General features: G+C 40.1%; 1 protein-coding gene and 1 pseudogene across 3 annotated transcripts in view; one reads left to right on the forward strand and one right to left on the reverse strand.

Moving 5' to 3' along the window:
- Nucleotides 1-266: 266 nt before the first annotated feature.
- LOC110303985 lies at nucleotides 267-5,044 on the reverse strand (annotated as a pseudogene). Of its 2 annotated transcripts, none has more exons than XR_002378989.1 (2): nucleotides 4,855-5,044; nucleotides 267-2,046 (listed from the first exon to the last, which is right to left on the reverse strand). The product of XR_002378989.1 is annotated as a four and a half LIM domains protein 1 pseudogene, transcript variant X1 (transcript). The 2 variants fall into 2 exon arrangements; XR_002378990.1 differs by having other exon boundaries at nucleotides 272-2,046; nucleotides 4,707-5,044.
- A 217-nt stretch (nucleotides 5,045-5,261) lies between these two features.
- The window catches only part of Tmem263 (transmembrane protein 263), a 66,771-nt gene continuing 55,411 nt past the window's right edge, over nucleotides 5,262-16,621 (forward strand). The window contains exons 1-2 of the mRNA XM_021174208.2: nucleotides 5,262-5,521; nucleotides 13,426-13,492. Of these exons, the coding sequence (XP_021029867.1) occupies nucleotides 13,432-13,492 (61 nt within the window). The 5' untranslated portion in view covers nucleotides 5,262-5,521; nucleotides 13,426-13,431. The remainder of the gene's footprint in view (nucleotides 5,522-13,425; nucleotides 13,493-16,621) is intronic.

Genomic DNA, 16,621 nt, shown 5'->3' on the forward strand with positions numbered 1-16,621 from the left:
AAACTATCATTAATTTAAAGCAATATAGGAAGTAGGGTTAGTTTTGTAAGCTTCTAGAAGTAGTTATTGTTAAGATGCTCTGAAACAATCTTTTCTTAGATCAGCTTATTGTTTCCAAACTGTCTTCCATGTTTTAAAATAGGAACACCCATGCTTTTTGCTTACATTATGTGATACATGGTTAGCACTTTTGTGAAACATGCAGAAGAAAATAATCCATATGGATCGATCTAATTTTAGTATATAGAAAAGGTCAGCTGAGCATTATAGCTAAGTTCATGATGTTTATTTTCTGGAACATCTCAGTGGAAGGTTTATTGCCTATGTTTCTCACTTACATCATGTGGCTATAAGGTTAGCATTTTTCTCATCTATGCAGTAGAATCAATCTAACTTGTTTTTCCATTGCAACAACAGAGAAATTTTTTTTTTTTTTTTTTTTTTTGCTGCAAGGTTGTTGAATCCTAATACAATCACTGTTGTGTTCTTAGCTGAGTAATACTATAAAGTGTCAGAAAAGACAGAGGAGCAGCTTCACAGAGCCCACTTATCCCCTATGATTGGTGTAGCACAGAGACAGCAAGGGCAAAAAATATGGTTCAAATGCCATTTTACAGGATGCCCTTGTCAAGTTATAGATTTTTGGCACAGTCAGGACAGTACACCTGCTCATCATGAAACACAAAGTGCTTATTGGCTAGATTTACAGAACAGGTTTTGCAGTTGAAGCAGTAGTCATGCCAGGAATTCTGCTCATGGGCCACCACATTGGCGCCTTTACCAAACCCAGTGATGGGGTTCTTGCACCCAGCACACTTCTTGGCTATATTGTTCTTGTAGCAATCCACACAAAAATACTGGTCATCCATAGCAGTGAAACGCTGTCCACTCAGCTCCTTAGAGCAGGAAACACATACAAAGCACTCACTATGCCAGGGCTGATCCTGGTAACTGACTCCTCCAGATGTGATGGGCTTTTTGCATTTCATACAATACTTGGTAAACAAGGCATCATAACAAGTCACACAGTAGAATCCCTCATCTTTAGGGAAGAAATTTTTGGTTCCAATGATGTCCTTGCAGTTGGTGCAGACAAAGCAGTTTTTATGCCAGATAGTACCTTTGTATTCCACATTATGGTCTCCTTCCTCAATATCTTTGAGGCACCCTTTGCATTTGGGGAAGGTGTCTCGAGTGGCACACTTGTTGCACAGGATATTCTTGTCCCAGGCAACAAAGGTCTCAGTAGCCAAGGGTTGAGAACACTTGGAACATTTGAAGCAGGTGTTGTGCCAGAATTTCTCCTTATAACACACCTCCTTGCAATCTGCACCTATGGGCTTGTGGCATTCCTGACAGATATTGGCACAATGCGAATCAAAGCATGTCACACAGTAGTTGGCTCCCTCCTTCTGCACATACTTTTTACCTTGCAAGGATTCCTTGCAATGGTGGCATTTGAACTCAGACATGTTACCTTATATGGGGTGACCTTTACACTGGATGTGCAGAGAACAGGATGTGTTTGGGATGAGTTGGATACAGTTGAGAACAGCTATCAGTTGTTGCCTGGAGATGCTTGCTCATACATAGCAGTGTAGGCTGTCTGCTGGGTGATGGATATGAAGCTTGTAGTTTGGGATTATTAGGCTGTACAAACAAGAAGATGTTGTGGGCTGTTTTCTAGGACCACTCTTCCTAGCTCCACTACTCATGTCTATCTTCTACCAAACAGCATGTTTTCCACTCCATAGAAATAGATGGGAGAGAGAACACAAAGAATTGCTAACACACTTTTGCCAAAAATCACCAAGAATTCCTGCAAGCTGAACAAGCTGTGATTATCACTCATTGGAGAAATGGAGAACACAAATCACATTGAATCACATGGCATCTCAGCAGTAGGATGTAATGCAGAGCTCTTAGGATTTAGGATTGTGTTAGATGTTTTGATGGAGAGTTTAAGCAAGTAGAACCTTCTTGCCTTACTTTCGTGATGAAGCAGGAGTGACTGATTGTATAATTTGTTATCTTCATAAATTTTACCTATAAAGAGGAAAGGCTAGAATGAGTAAAATAACTGGTGAAGAAGCAACAGCCACTTACTAGTTGTCATTTTCATTTTTGTGTATTCTATTTGGTGACCTAGATTATATTCATGGTCTTGTTTATGTTCAAATATTAGAAAGTAGGCCTCATGCTGTTTGGCGTAATTGGAAAATACAGAGGCCTAGGTATATTCTAGCAATGCTACAGCCTCCTGATAATCAGCACTGGACCATTTGCTAGATTTTAGGGACTGCTTTTCTCTCTTAGAATATAGTGGTTTGAGTGCAGTGGCTTTACCTTAAGCCCAGAACTTAGAAAGATCAAGTATTTGAGGCGAGCTTGGATTAGACAGTGAATTCAAGGTCACCCTGACTTATACAGAGAGAGTTCATCTCAAACAATAGTATGATTGTTTATAACTTGGACTGTGGTCATAAAATTTGACTATAGAATTTTATCTTCAACAGTTGTGAGGTTGGCCAAATTATCTAACTTACCTGCCTCATTTCTTTGCATGAATATAGAATAGAATGCTTGCCTCATTATTGAAAGAAATGACACAGACTAACAGCGGTGTCAAACTATATGTTAAAAAGGGTAATGAGTCAAGGAAAGCCAAAACAGTTCAAGTAATTATGCCAGGAAACCAGTAAGAATGTGAAAATAGAAAAGTATTATAATTTACATTGATGGTAACCTATCCAAAGCTTCTGATCATTTAGTTCATTTCAAAATACCAAAAGTATATGACAAAGTGAACATAAAAATATGTTGCCCTTACACTAATTCATCATATAAAGGCCAATAGAAATACTGTGAAGATGATGTCAACTCAACAAAGGAATTATTTATGCAAAGAACTGGATCAACTTCCTATACTGAGCAGAAGGTTGGACCCCTTCTTCAGCTTCAGTGCTACAACATATAATTTATGTTTTGCTTTCACAATTCTGTCTTCTGTCTTGCTACTTTCTGGTCTTAACATTTTGAACTACCCCAGTCTGTTAAGCAATGTCACTGCTAATTACTTCAGGGTATCAATAAGGTAACTAATTTTTTGAATGTAACCAATTAGAGAAAAACTGAGGCACTTAAGAAACTAGAATTAACTTTTGTTGTAGGTGCTGGAGGTACAGTTTGGGGCATGCTAGGCAAGTGCTCTAAACTGAGTCATAACCTCAGCTATTTATAATGCAGTATAAGAAAGTTTTGCCTTAAGTTACTGCACTAAGAACTCATTATTTGAAGACATTTAAAGATATTATATAGAAATAAAGATATTACAGTATTAGAATCAAGAACTACAATGGAGGTCAGCCTATAAAATAAATAGGGCCTGATTTCATTGAGGTTCCTTCTGGTTGCACCAAGCTATCTGAAATCAAGATAGAAACAATTCAATTAAGATTCTCATATAGACAAGAGTGGCTTAGAACTGAATGGGATGTTGTTCTTTTTAAAAAGAAGATGGCATCAGATAGCTGTGAGCTGACATGCGGGTGTGGGGAACTGAACTCAGGACCTTTGCAAGAGCAGTGAGTGCTCTTAACCACTGGGCTCTCTCTCCAGCCCTGGTTCCATTATTATAGGTAAGGAAACTGAGACAGCAAGAACTGACTGGGGTCAGATCTATAAGAAATACTGGACTGCCTATACTTGAAGTTTCAGAAGGAGTCAAAAGCTCCCTGGTACCTTCATTGGTTTATGAAACAGAATATACCACTGCTTTGAATTATAGCCTTAATTACTAGCAAAACTGTAAGTCAATTTGGAAAGAAAGTTATAAAGTTCTGCATATTGTAATTTTGCCCAGGGTTCAATCTTGAAATCACCTATTAAAATCCTATTAAGAATTCAGGAGTCTATGACAATAAAAGATTGGTACTCAGTTAATACCACAGTTCAAACTCTCCTAACCATCATTCTCTTTTAGTTCTGTAAAACAAGATTATCATAATTTCAGCACAGTTATCTGAATGGACTTAATTCATCGATTTGATAATGGTTAAGCTCTAGTTCATTCTATTTAAGAACTGAACCAAGGTTAGCTCCCTCTCAGGATTTTCTGTTGTTGTTGCTGTTAGCATCTCTTTTCTGAAACTTGATAAACACTTGCTATCCAGTTACACCACGCTGATTACTTTCATTTAAAAATTGAGGTCCCCTGTCCTGTGTATGTTTCCACTTGATAACTAGGTCGTGAAAAGAAAAAAAAAATCTCGCGTTTTGGTATAATTTCTCAGTTAGTAAAGCCCCCTTACACCCACAGTCTCTCTTCTTATCTTTCCCAAAAGCGTAGGGTGGACTTATTGTCATCTTTATCTTAAAGATGTTGAGAGTCAAGGAAAAGCTAATAGCAATTATCTAGTCAGGTAGCCATTGTGTCACTTCTCTGCTTCCTCCCCACTGCCTTCCTAGGCAGCTATCACAAGCCCCCTTGGAAGCTCACTGTCCTGTTTCCCACCTGAAGCAGAGGCAACGCTGAACCCAGAGGACTTCCCAGACAGCATCCTCTTAGGCTGCTCAATACTTTACAGGACCCCACCAGGAATTCCCCCCTCCCCCAAGGCTGGCAAGAACGTGGAGGGGCCCTGACGAAGCCCAAGTTAGGAAGTTTTCCTCCCTCTCCAGTTCATTTCTCACATCGATGAACCAACCTTCTTTCGTTACCAAAATTCAAGGCCCCCTGAAAGGCCTGGGCATCCGCTGTGTGATGAGGGCGAACCTGACTTGTTTATGCTCAAGGACTCCAGGTGGAGGAACAACAACAACAAACCCACACAAATTAGCAAGGCCTCGCCTCACCCTAGGTGACACAGGCTCGCAGAGCGCCCTGGGGAGAACGACTGACAGAAGGCCCTGCCCGTCACTCCCTTAGGGCAGCAGCTAAAGGTTGAAGCCCCTGGGCGAAGGAGAGGGAGACACCGGCGAGCATGCCGCCCTCCTCAGGGGAGAAGTTCTAAATCCCCATGACCGTTAGTTCCCTCGAGCCGGGAGAGTGGCCAAAGACTCGGGGCAGCGCCCCCTCGCCTGCTCTGATTGGGTGGCCGGGGCGGAGGGGGCGGGGAGACCCTCCGGATGAGGCGCGCGCGCAGGCGGGCCGGGGGCTGCTGGGAGGGCTGCGCGCGCCGAGCGACCGGTGGGCGCGGGAGGGGGGGGGGGGGGGGGGGGAGGCGGAGGGCCGGGGGCGCGAGTGCGCGTGCGCGTCGGAACCCGAGGCGCGGGAGGAGGCGGGAGCTCCGGAGGCTGCGGAGGGGGCGGGTCGCGTCAGGCGCCACGTCCGCAGCCAGAGGCCGCCGCTGCCGCCGCCGCCTCGCACCGAGATTCTTCCGACTTCTGAGCCGGGAGAAGAGCATCTGGGTCGCGTAGCCGCCCCGGGCCGCATCAGGGCCTCTGCTGCCCCGGCCGCTTCTGCTGTCCTCCGTGCCACGGCTCCCTCCTCCCGGCCGCAGGTCCCGGCCTCGACCCCGCGGTGAGTGAGTGTGTCCGGTGGCTGGGGCGGGGGCGGGAGGGTGTCGCCGGCCTGAATGGCCGCACTCCGGGCCCTTTCCCGTTAGCCTCATCTGCACCTCACCTGCACGACCCCGGGGCCTGGCCGCTCCAGCCTGGCCCTTTGCAGGGGGGACACTGAACGGGAGGGGGATGGGCGGGAGTCGTTGGGGGGCGTACGGAGGTGTGGGGTTTCCCCAGTGGGTCCACGAGTTCATGGACGCGGTGTCTGCAGTTGAGGGGAGTCGCTCTGGAAGCCTGGATCTGACCTCTTGCCTTGAGTGTCAGGCTGCTGCGGAGGAGGAGATGGGGCATCCGAGGAGGAGCCCAGCTTCCTTGCCCCACTTAACTTCTGACCTGTTGATAAACGGTCCCGGTGGGTTCAAGTACACAGGGCTTGGCTCCAAGCGGAGATTCCCGCTGCTCTTCCCAAATCGGGAACTCCACTCCCACGCCTGTTCTAAGCCCGCAGGTGTGGGAATGAAGAGGGGCGCTGGCAGTGTCAAGGAGCGACTGGGGGGTGGGAGTGGGGGGGAAGGAGTCCGGGAGCAGCCCCCAGTGCAGTCACTGCCGACCCCAGACTCAATCCAAAACCGAGCCTGCCATGCACAAGCAGCATCTAGACTAGCCCGGGAGCTGCCACTCGGGATCAAGTTGGATCGTCTCTCTCTTAAGCCCGTCTTATATTGGAATTCCGCAGGAGCTAGGGTGTGCTGGGTGGACAACAAAGGGGCGGAGGAAGGAGGTGTCCAAGTCAGCACCAGCCTCTAGGGTCATTTTCTGCCTCTCCTGCCACGTCACTGCTCTGCTAAGGGGGGGAAAAAAAAAGACTTGCTTGTGCCTAAAGGCTAAAGGTGGACCAATGAGGGGGAGCTAGGGCTGCTGGGAAGAGTTATAAACACCTAGACTAGGAAGGGAAATCTTACTTGATTGTGTCTTTTGTATCTTGTGAACGCTGCTAATCCAAAAGGAAACATTGTGGGTATTTGTATCTGCTATTGGTTAGTGCTTAAAACTTCTAGTTGTTGCCGCTCAAAGGCTATCACACTAACAGGTAAGTATGTTTCCATTCATGCTTTAGCAACGCTTAATACACATCTGCTTTCATTTTTTTTTTTTTATAGCAGCACTTATACCAGAAACTAAGTTCAATGAAAACATCATTCGGAAAGTTTAATTGATTTTAACATATAAATTCAAAAGTGTTTGATATATATATATATATGTTTAAATTCGGGGAAAATCTTGACTTTCCTGTTTCCGTCCTTGAGTCTTTGCCCTTTTCCTACATTCTGATGCTATTGGACCAGATTACATACAATTAAGAGTACGGTCTTTATGTTCACTCATTGTCTTAACAAGATGTGGCACAAAGTAGGAATGGCAGCATCTACTGAACAAATTAAGTGTATTTTAGTGTGGATGACAGAGGTACTGGTTTTCTGATTTGGCAGAATATTTTAATCCTATTTCATGTTTCTTTAAGAAAAATACTTAAAACTATTTTGACAGTCTCGATTATTTGTCACTTTGTGTGGGATTTTTTGTTTGTTTGTTTGTTTTGTTTTTTCTGTGTAGCCCTGGCTGTCCTGGAGCTCACTTTGTAGACCAGGCTGGCCTCGAACTCAGAAATCCGCCTGCCCTTGCCTCCCAAGTGGTGGGATTAAAGGCGAGCACCACCACTGCCCGGCTATGTGGGATTTTTAAACTTTCATTGATAAAATTTTCTTTGTTGCCAAACTCAGTGCTTTTCCTGTAGTCTATTTGCTGTTAATTTAGTTAGCGGGAGCCACCTTTTATACAAGCAGTGATCAGCATTGTTAGGTACAGAAACATAAAACCCAGCAAGGTGATGTCTTGCTGTGCATTGCTTGCTAGTATATGTGTAGTTTTGAAACTCAAAGTTAGTTGGCAAAGGAATGAAGACATGCCATTTTCCACGTAGCCCATGCAGAAGAATTTCCTCCCTCCTTCTTAGATAGATTCTCATTCTAGAGCCTCAGCTGGCCTAGACCTCCTAAGTCTTGCTGTAGCTTTCCTGAGAGCTGAGATTATGGGTGTGAGCCACCATGCCTAGTTTAGTCTTTTTCTTATACAAGAAGCCTGTTACTTGTGTAACAAATGTTTAAAGTGACTTTGAAGGGAAAGTGTTGCACACTGTATTTTGTAGTTGAGCTTTTTACTGTTAATTTACTTGACTTTAGAGAGGTTATACTCGGAGGCTTTTTAAAAAAACATATTTTTAGATCTTGTTTTCTTTGTGGCCCCAAATTAAATTTGTATATAAAATGTTATTGAAACTCACACATCAGTGATTTTATTTTTTCTTAAAAACCCACACATATAACAGAAGGAAAGGTTTCCAACAGGTGTTTGGTTGCTTGTTTCTATTATTGGAGTAAATTACCCTCTAGGGAATAGTGGTATTGATATTTGCTTAATATATTTGCCAGCTGCTGTATTATTTTGTACTAGATAAAGATTATTCCTTTCCCATTATTTGCTATCATGTTATATAGTCTAGTAAAGAAGTCTTTATTGTTGATATTATAATAGTTTACCCATGCCAGGATCAAAAGATTGAATTATGTTTATAAAATAAATTTAGTCCTTTTCTTTAATTTAAAGGCCATTGTCATCATTGCCTTCTTTAGGAAAGCTTTTTTTTTTTTTTTAACTAGAAGCTTATATGCATCATGAGCTCCTAAAAATCAGATAATATATTAATATATTTTGCTTCTTAAGGTATGATCAAAGTAATTGCTTGAAAAGTGTATCCCCACTTAGCTAAGTTTAGGATAGAGCAGTACCTGTACTGTCTCAATGCATAACAAGATTTGGTTTAGTAGGGTTCACATGTATGTTAAATCAATGACTCAGTGAGTTCAGAACAGATGGATTGTGCAGAAATTAATGATTTTGGGGGCTGGAGAGGTGGCTCAGTGGTTAAGAGAACTGGCTGCTCCTCTAGAGGACTGGGGATTTAACTCCCAGCACCCACATAAAGGCTCACAATCAACTGTGACTCCTGTTCTAGGGGGTCAGATGCCCTTTTCTGGTCTTCATGGGCAGTGTATGCACACGATGCATACACATACATTTGTGCAAACAGGCCAAAACACATATATATATTTTTTCTTATCAAAAGGTCAAAATTTATATATTATTTCCTTTTGAGGTACAGTCTTGTTTTCTAACTCTGGCTGGCCTAGAGCTCACAATGTAGCCAAGCTGATCTCAAACTCATGGCAGCCCTGCTTCAGTCTCCAGGGCGTTTGGATTATAGGATTGTGGGACACCTGGGTTCCTTCTTTTTGGTTTTTCGAGACAGGGTTTCTCTGTGTAGCCCTGGCTGTCCTGGAACTCACTCTGTAGACCAGGCTGGCCTTGAACTCAGAAATCCGCCTGCCTCTGCCTCCCAAGTGCTGGGATTAAAGGCTTTGGCACCACGCCCAGCCTGGGTTCCTTCTTGCAATCTTAGTTAAAACTTTAGGATTCAATCTTTTTGTTGTAAAAATAATCAGATCATTTTATACTAATCTGCGTTAAATTTGTAGGAAACTTTAGGAATCTTATACATTCCTTTCTTGCTCTCTATGAATTTATACTAACTATTCAATGAATACTGGCTACTCATTTGAAGGCTGTTTTTGCTAAATCCTCTTCGTCAGCTGACTCTTAAATACACTCTAATGAAGGGTGTAAGTCTGTTTTAGTCATACGTAAGCATGAGCACATCACCCACTTTCCATAGAGTAAGTCATTACTTAATTGCCATTGTCTAAACCTCAACTTGTCTCAGACTGTCTTAGCTTCTTAAGTACATTGACCAATGAATATTTTCTGTGGAGTCCCTGAAGGCATCTATCTTCTATAACTTTCTGTGGATGTTTTGAAGGTGTCTAAAATACAACTTGTTCAGAAGCCTCTTGATGAAATTTTTTTTTAATGTATACCATCTTGATTATTATTTCTGCCTACTTAGTTGCTCATTCTAGAAATCTAACAAACTAGATTTTCCTCATAAACTTGTTTTAACATCCAAGTTGGCTTGGGCACAGAAATTCAAGTATTTGACTATATCACACGTTAAGGACCTAAAGATGAAATAGTGAACAAACCTCAAACCCTTGTTCTCACAGAGCTTATATTCTAATAGGGATACATATAAAATAGATATTAAGTGATAATAAAAGCTAAGAAGAAATCAGAGTAAGGTAAAAAATGATAGGCAGAGTAGAGAAGAAAGTGCTTGCCTCAAGATCTTATAAGGAGATCTTACACAAGGACCCCAATCTCTCCTAATCCTGACAGCATTTGTTTTTGTTTTCTTGAAGAGAGCTATTCTGATTGGGGTGAAAGGGAATCTACAGTTTTGATTAGCATTTCCTTGATGGCTAAGGATGAGTACTTTTTAATATATATATTGGTTATTTGTAATTCTTTTGGTAGCTGTTTAGTTTACTTGCCCATTTTATTGGTTATATTATTTGTTCTTTTGGTGTTTTATTTATATATAAATAGACTGGATATTAAGCCTCTGATGTCTAGTTGGTAAAGGTTTCCTATATTCACTCTGCTGGTGTTTCCTTAGATATGCTAAAGATTTCAGCTACTGGCTTTTGTTTTTTTGTTTTTTTAAAGATTTATTTATTATATGTAAGTACACTGTAGCTGTCTTCAGATGCACCAGAAGAGGGCGTCAGATCTCATTACGAATGGTTGTGAGCCACCATGTGGTTGCTGGGATTTGAACTCAGGACCTTCAGAAGAGCAGTCGGTGCTCTTAACCACTGAGCCATCTCTCCTGGCTTTTGTTTTTTAAGGGAGGAGGGGTCTCATTTGGCTCAAGGATTTGTGGGAATATAGTCCTACAGAGCAAGGTAAGCATGACAGAATGGATGGTATTGGAAACTTGTAGCAGAGACTCCTTACCTAGTGATGGACAAGAAATCGTAGCTAGTTTTTGTATTTTGGTATTGATTATCATAGCTTCTATTGTTGACCATCAGCAATTGACCATGCGTTTCTGTGTATAAAAGTAGGTATATGTATATAGATTTATGTTGTATAGTGGGATATAATGAACAGTTTACACAGAACTGTCTCCCAAATTAACAGTCTGTTGGGAGAAGAAAGTGGCCATGTAATAATTTTTTTCCACAGAAGGAACACACATAATTTCCCAGGATTTTCTACATGTTTTGCTTTAGAATCTGTTAAATAATATTCTCATTTTAGGGTTAGGGCTGGAATATCTTAGTTGCTATTTTAAATCTATTAAGTTATTTTTCCTTTGTCATATATTTTTATATCAGTTGGGATTTAAACTTAGGCTTTTTAAAGCTAGAGTCTTGAACACTATGCAATATAATTTGTTATGTTCTTACCATGTTTATAGATATAAATGGAAACAAATGTAGCTTTCTAGTTTGAGAGTTCTCTAATTAAGTCAACTTAGTCAAGGATTTTGGCTTGGAACAAAGAACCAACTGATATTCCTTTTTTTTTTCTGTGCAAGATTATATATGTTTATTGTTTTTTTTTAGTCATATGAAATCATGTGCTAAATTCACAAGGCATAGTTATCATCACATGATTTATGTTGTTGGATTTTAGGGCCCACTGAAGTCTGTTTTGGGATTTAGGTTGTAAAGTCAGGATGTAATATAGGAAATTAAAATAACCTTTTAAAATCTCTACTTTTTATAGTTTGCTCTGTGTCCTATACCCAAGTCTCCATTTCTATTTCGATTCTCGCCTTGGATTATCAAAATACAGTGTAACAGGTCTTTCTGCAGTGACTTGAGCTTTCCTACTCTTTGTTCTTTCCATGGTAGTCAGAATGATGTCCTCCTTCTCCTCTTCCTCCTCTTCTTCTTCTTCTTTTTTTTTTTTTTGTGGGTTTTCGAGACAGGGTTTCTCTGTGTAGCCCTGGCTGTACTGGAACTCACTTTGTAGACCAGGCTGGCCTGGAACTCAGAAATCTGCCTGTCTCTGCCTCCCGAGTGCTGGGATTAAAGGCGTGTGCCACCACGCCCGGCCCTTCCTCCTCTTCTTCTTCCTTCTTTTCCTCCTTCTCCTCCTCATCTTCCTCCTCTTTTTTATTTTTTAATTTTTTTTATTTTTAGGTAGAACAGCTGGGTAGCCTAGGATTGCCTTGAACTCCAGGTATTCCAGCCTTAACTTCCTGAGTGCTAGGATTACAGGCCTGAGCCTCCACATCCATTTTAATATTTAAAAACTGTAAACCAGAACACCTCATTCTGTTCAGTGTGTCTCATTGTTTCTCCAACTCACTGCTAAAAGCCAGTCTCCACCATTGACTGCAGGGGCTTGTATACTGCAGACCATATTTTGTGATTCCCTCTCATACTGCCCTTTGATGTAGTCTCTTCATTCTTTATTAGCTCTTGTTTCTTGCTGCTCCTGGTAAGCTTTCACCTCAGGGCCCTTTTCCTTGCTGTTTGTTCTGATTGAGGACTCTTCATTTAAATGTCTGATGCTTTACCTCTTGTGGGATGTACTCAAAATGAAACCTTCACAGAATATCCATTTAAAACACCACTTTCTCTTTTCCATTCCTCCACATCGATAGCTTTTAGCACTATTTGACATACACTATAGTGTTAATATATCATCCTCCCCAGCTAGTGTGACTGTTGCCCTATGGCAGGGACTCATCGCCCTTTGTACCTAGCTCAGATTGATACTTAATCACTACTTGATAATTAGTGTGTCAAAGGTCATTATACATTTCCACCATGCCATGTTTGCATGTGTAAGATGGCCTGCAGGTGCCTAAGTACCTTTGGAGGCCAGGGATGAACATTTGTTGTGCTCTTCAATCAGCTCTCCATCTTACTGCTTTTGAGACATGGTCTTCCACTGAAACTGGAGCTCACTAATTTAGTTAGAATGGCTGGCCAGTAAACCTGATAGATCTTCAGCCTCCTTAACATTTCTGGGTTTGCAAGCATTTACCCAGATTTTAATTAAGTTTTTTCTTTAAAGTGGATATTGAGATTCAGAACTGAAGTTTTCAATGTTTGTGTGGTAAGCACTTGACTGACTGAGCCATCTGCTCAGCCTCTTCACAATATCCTTTTAAATATCTGTTGTTTATGCATAGATATAATGACTTAGTCCTTAGAGACACAGGGCAAACGCTTGGTTGACTGTGAGGCCTTAGAGACATAGGAAGAATACTTACTGGACTGCTGGAATCATGGTCCTGGTTTTCTGTCCAAGCAAGATACCATATAGTCAGTCTTAGGTCAGTCTTGCCTTGCCTTTACTTAGCCACGTTTATTTAAAAAAAAAAAAAAAACCAAAACAATTATTTTCAGATCATAAAGGAATTTGGAAAAGGAATTCTAACCATATTTTTTTCTTAATAGAGTATTGGTTCTTAAGTTTCTTTCATATCTTTACTTAGAATTAATCATAGTTTATGTTTTTTCCACAGGTTTTTCGATTCTCTCACTATTTCTGTCTATAACTGTAAGAGAAACACACACTCAGTCTTTTGCTGATTCAGATAGGTGTGCTACCGTTCAGAGGGAGCTTAGTTTCCCCAGCTTTATTATCGTCCAGCTCTCCTTTCCCAGCAGTTTTCTGTTTAAGTTGAAGTGCCATAGTGAAAACAACGAAGGGGAACTGGAGTCAGCATTGCTGTTCTTTGTTAGTGCTGCCAATAAGATTTCTGTTGTCCTTGGTGAAATTTCAAGTCTTTTGTAAACTCTATAGTTTGAAGTAGGAGATAGGATGAGTTACTCTTTGGTGGGTACTTGAAAATGTTCTTTATCTAAATAAAATCACTTAAGTTGATTTAACACAGCAGGCAAGAAGTGGTAATCTTACTCTGAAATATGTTTTGTTTTATAGGTGATCATGAATCAGGCAGATAAAAATCAAGAAATTCCATCTTACCTTAGTGATGAACCCCCAGAAGGTAAGCATGTAACCAGACTAAGCATGGAAGGAATATGATGGAAAATTAAAGCTATGACCACTTTTAAAAATTAAATGTAGAGAATTATAGCCTTTATATAGTCAATGGACATGTTCCAAAAATAATTGAGCCTTTAATAAGAAAATACAGACCTTGGTGTATAGAGACAATTTCTATTACTTAAGGTTTAGTTTCTTGTCACACTTTCAAGACCATTTCACAAGAAAAAACATCTTTTTATTTGTGAAAATGTGGGAGGTACAGGATGGACTGTTTGTTTTTGATGTCCTGCATATGAACACACCTAATTGAAGATTTGAGAATTTTAAAATTCCTATAATTTATTACAGTATAATTGATACTGCTCTCTCTGTTCATATATGGTCTTGGGTTCTGCTTAATTTGGCTTTCTAAGTCATAACTATTTTAGCTTGAAAACTGTGACATGAATATTGGAAACACTCTTTGCCTCCTCTCTGGTGTCCTAACGCTGTACAGAAAATGCCTGTTGTCTTCTGTTCCCTGTGGATTTGGTATAGACTCTGTAAGCTTGATCTAAGGAATGACTTCCTCGGGGAACTGCGTGTTAGTTCCTGGGTAGATGTCCTAACTCTAGGCACTGCATCTCTTCCCAGTGCTGTTTTCCCTCTCTGAAAGTTTCTGCCCATATTATTAGTCACAAATCAAATTTCTAGGAAGATATAAAAAGAAATAAAAATCTTACAGGTAAGCCTGCCATGGTGACTGACACATGCAATCCCAGCATTGTGACATAACAGCCAGAGGATACCAAGTTTACAGCTTGGCTACATAGTGAATGAGGAGGAACTATCTAATTGGTTTCATTTAGTTTAGAGGTAGAATAACCTGAAAATTATTAGCTCAGTGTTTTTCTTTTTTTTGTTTTTTCGAGACAGGGTTTCTCTGTATAGCCCTGGCTGTCCTGGAACTCACTTTGTAGACCAGGCTGGCCTCGAACTCAGAAATTCACCTGCCTCTGCCTCCCAAGTGCTGGGACTAAAGGCGTGCACCACCATGCCCAGCTCAGTATTTTTCTTAAAGAACAATTTGTATAAGTTTATTATATATTCCAAGTCTATATAATATATGTATATATAAAATGTATGTTTTCTGTTTCTGTCTTGATTTTTAAAAATTTGTTAACCATGTTTAATGGTACATGTCTTTAATCACAGCACTCAGGAGGCAGAGGGAAGCAGATCTCTGTGAGTTTGAGACCAGCCTGGTTTATATAGAGATTTCCAGAACAGCTGGGGCTACATAAATGAGAACTTGAAAAAATAAAAAACAAAACACAAAACCCAACTCTTTGTTTTCTTTGGAGATAGGGTCTCTCTCTCTGACAAGAATGTGCCATCATTCTCTGATCCTTATCTTTGGGAAAAGATTTTTGTATTATAAAGTTAAACATACTTATTTTTTGAGACAGGGTCATCTATGTAGCCTAGGCTACCCTCAATCTGAGGTCGTCTTGCTGCCTCAGTACTCTAATTTTATATAATTTTATAATTAACATATTTAATTTTGTTATATATTTTATAATTTTATATCATTTTATAACTAATATATTACCTGTACCTTAAGTCTTTTATTTTTACCCATTTAAAAATTTAAAATTTATTATGCTTAGTAGTTTTAATATTTGTGTTTTAAAAACAAATTTAGCAGTAAATATATCTTATATGTATAATATTTTGTTGGTTTTTAATATTTGTTTTCATATTTAAATACAAGTATCATGGAATTTTAAAGCAAAATTTGTTTTAGCTGATTTTCCTTCCCCATGTCTCCTTTCTGTTTTCCAGGCCACATGTGTTCTTTGCCTTCATGTCCCCTTCTCCTTAGCATCTCTTTTTGCCTTTGTTTGAACTGTTTTAGATTTTCAGGTTTTATCTGCATTTCTTCCCACTTGTATACACATGTATATTAAAGCTAGGATCCAAATATGAAAGAGAATATGCAATTATTTCTTTCTGAGTTTGCATCATCTAGCTTAGTGCTTTCCAAATCCATTCATTTTTTGCACATTTTGTAATTTCATTTTTCTTTACAGCTGAATATAATTCCATTGTATATATGTGCCACATTTTCAATATCATCTCTTGATGGGCATCCAGGCTGGTTCTATTTTTGCTGTTGTAGATAGAGAAGCAATGACATGGATGTGCAAATACCATGTTATTTATAGTATGCTGTCTTTGAGGATATGCCCAGGAATGGCATAGCTGGGTCATACAATAATTCTATTTCAGTTTTTTGAGAGACCTTCATACATAATGGCTGTACTGATTTTCATTCCTTCAAGCAATGAACAAGGGTTCCTCTTTTCTTACCAACATTGCTATTAGTTTTCAATTTTTGTTTATTCAGAGACAAGGGTCTCTATGTCTGACTGGTCTGGAACTTGGTATGTTGATGGGGGAAATCAGATAGAACCAATATTGATTGCAAATGCCATAATGATACTTTGTATTTTAAAGTAGAAAATAAGTATACACACACACACATATATATATATTTATATCTGCCTGGTTCTGCTTCCTGGGTGTTGGGATTAAAGGTGTGTGCCACTGCAACTGACCTTATTAGTTTGGATGTTAGCAATTCTTACTTGGGTGAGATGATATCTCACGGTAGTTTTAATTTGCATTTTCCCCCAGGGCTAAGGATATCAAATACTTTGGTTAATGCTTTTTGTGTGTGTGGGTTTTTTGTTTTGTTTTTGTACTTTGAGAAAATAAACTCTGGATATTCATTCTCTGTTTGATGTGCAGCTGGCAACACTGTCCTTCTGTTCTGTGGGCTCTTTGCTGTTCTTAGTTTCCTGTGCTGTGCAATAACGTTTTAATATCATGTAGTTCCAATTGTTGATTCTGAGTGCTATTTTGTGTCTGATAATACTATTTGGAATAATCAGTAAGACTGCCCTAATTAGAATGTAAAGCTTCCAAGCAATGAAAAAAAGTCTTAGGAGGAATCTGTGCCTTGTGTCTTAGAAAAGCTCAATTTTAGAACTTTCAGATAAGAGATTTGTGACCTAGCCGGGCGTGGTGGCGCACGCCTTTAATCCCAGCACTCGGGAGGCAGAGGCAGGAGGATTTCTGAGTT

The sequence above is a fragment of the Mus caroli genome, chromosome 10, assembly GCF_900094665.2.
Source record: "Mus caroli chromosome 10, CAROLI_EIJ_v1.1, whole genome shotgun sequence".
NCBI classification, from domain to species: domain Eukaryota; kingdom Metazoa; phylum Chordata; class Mammalia; order Rodentia; family Muridae; genus Mus; species Mus caroli.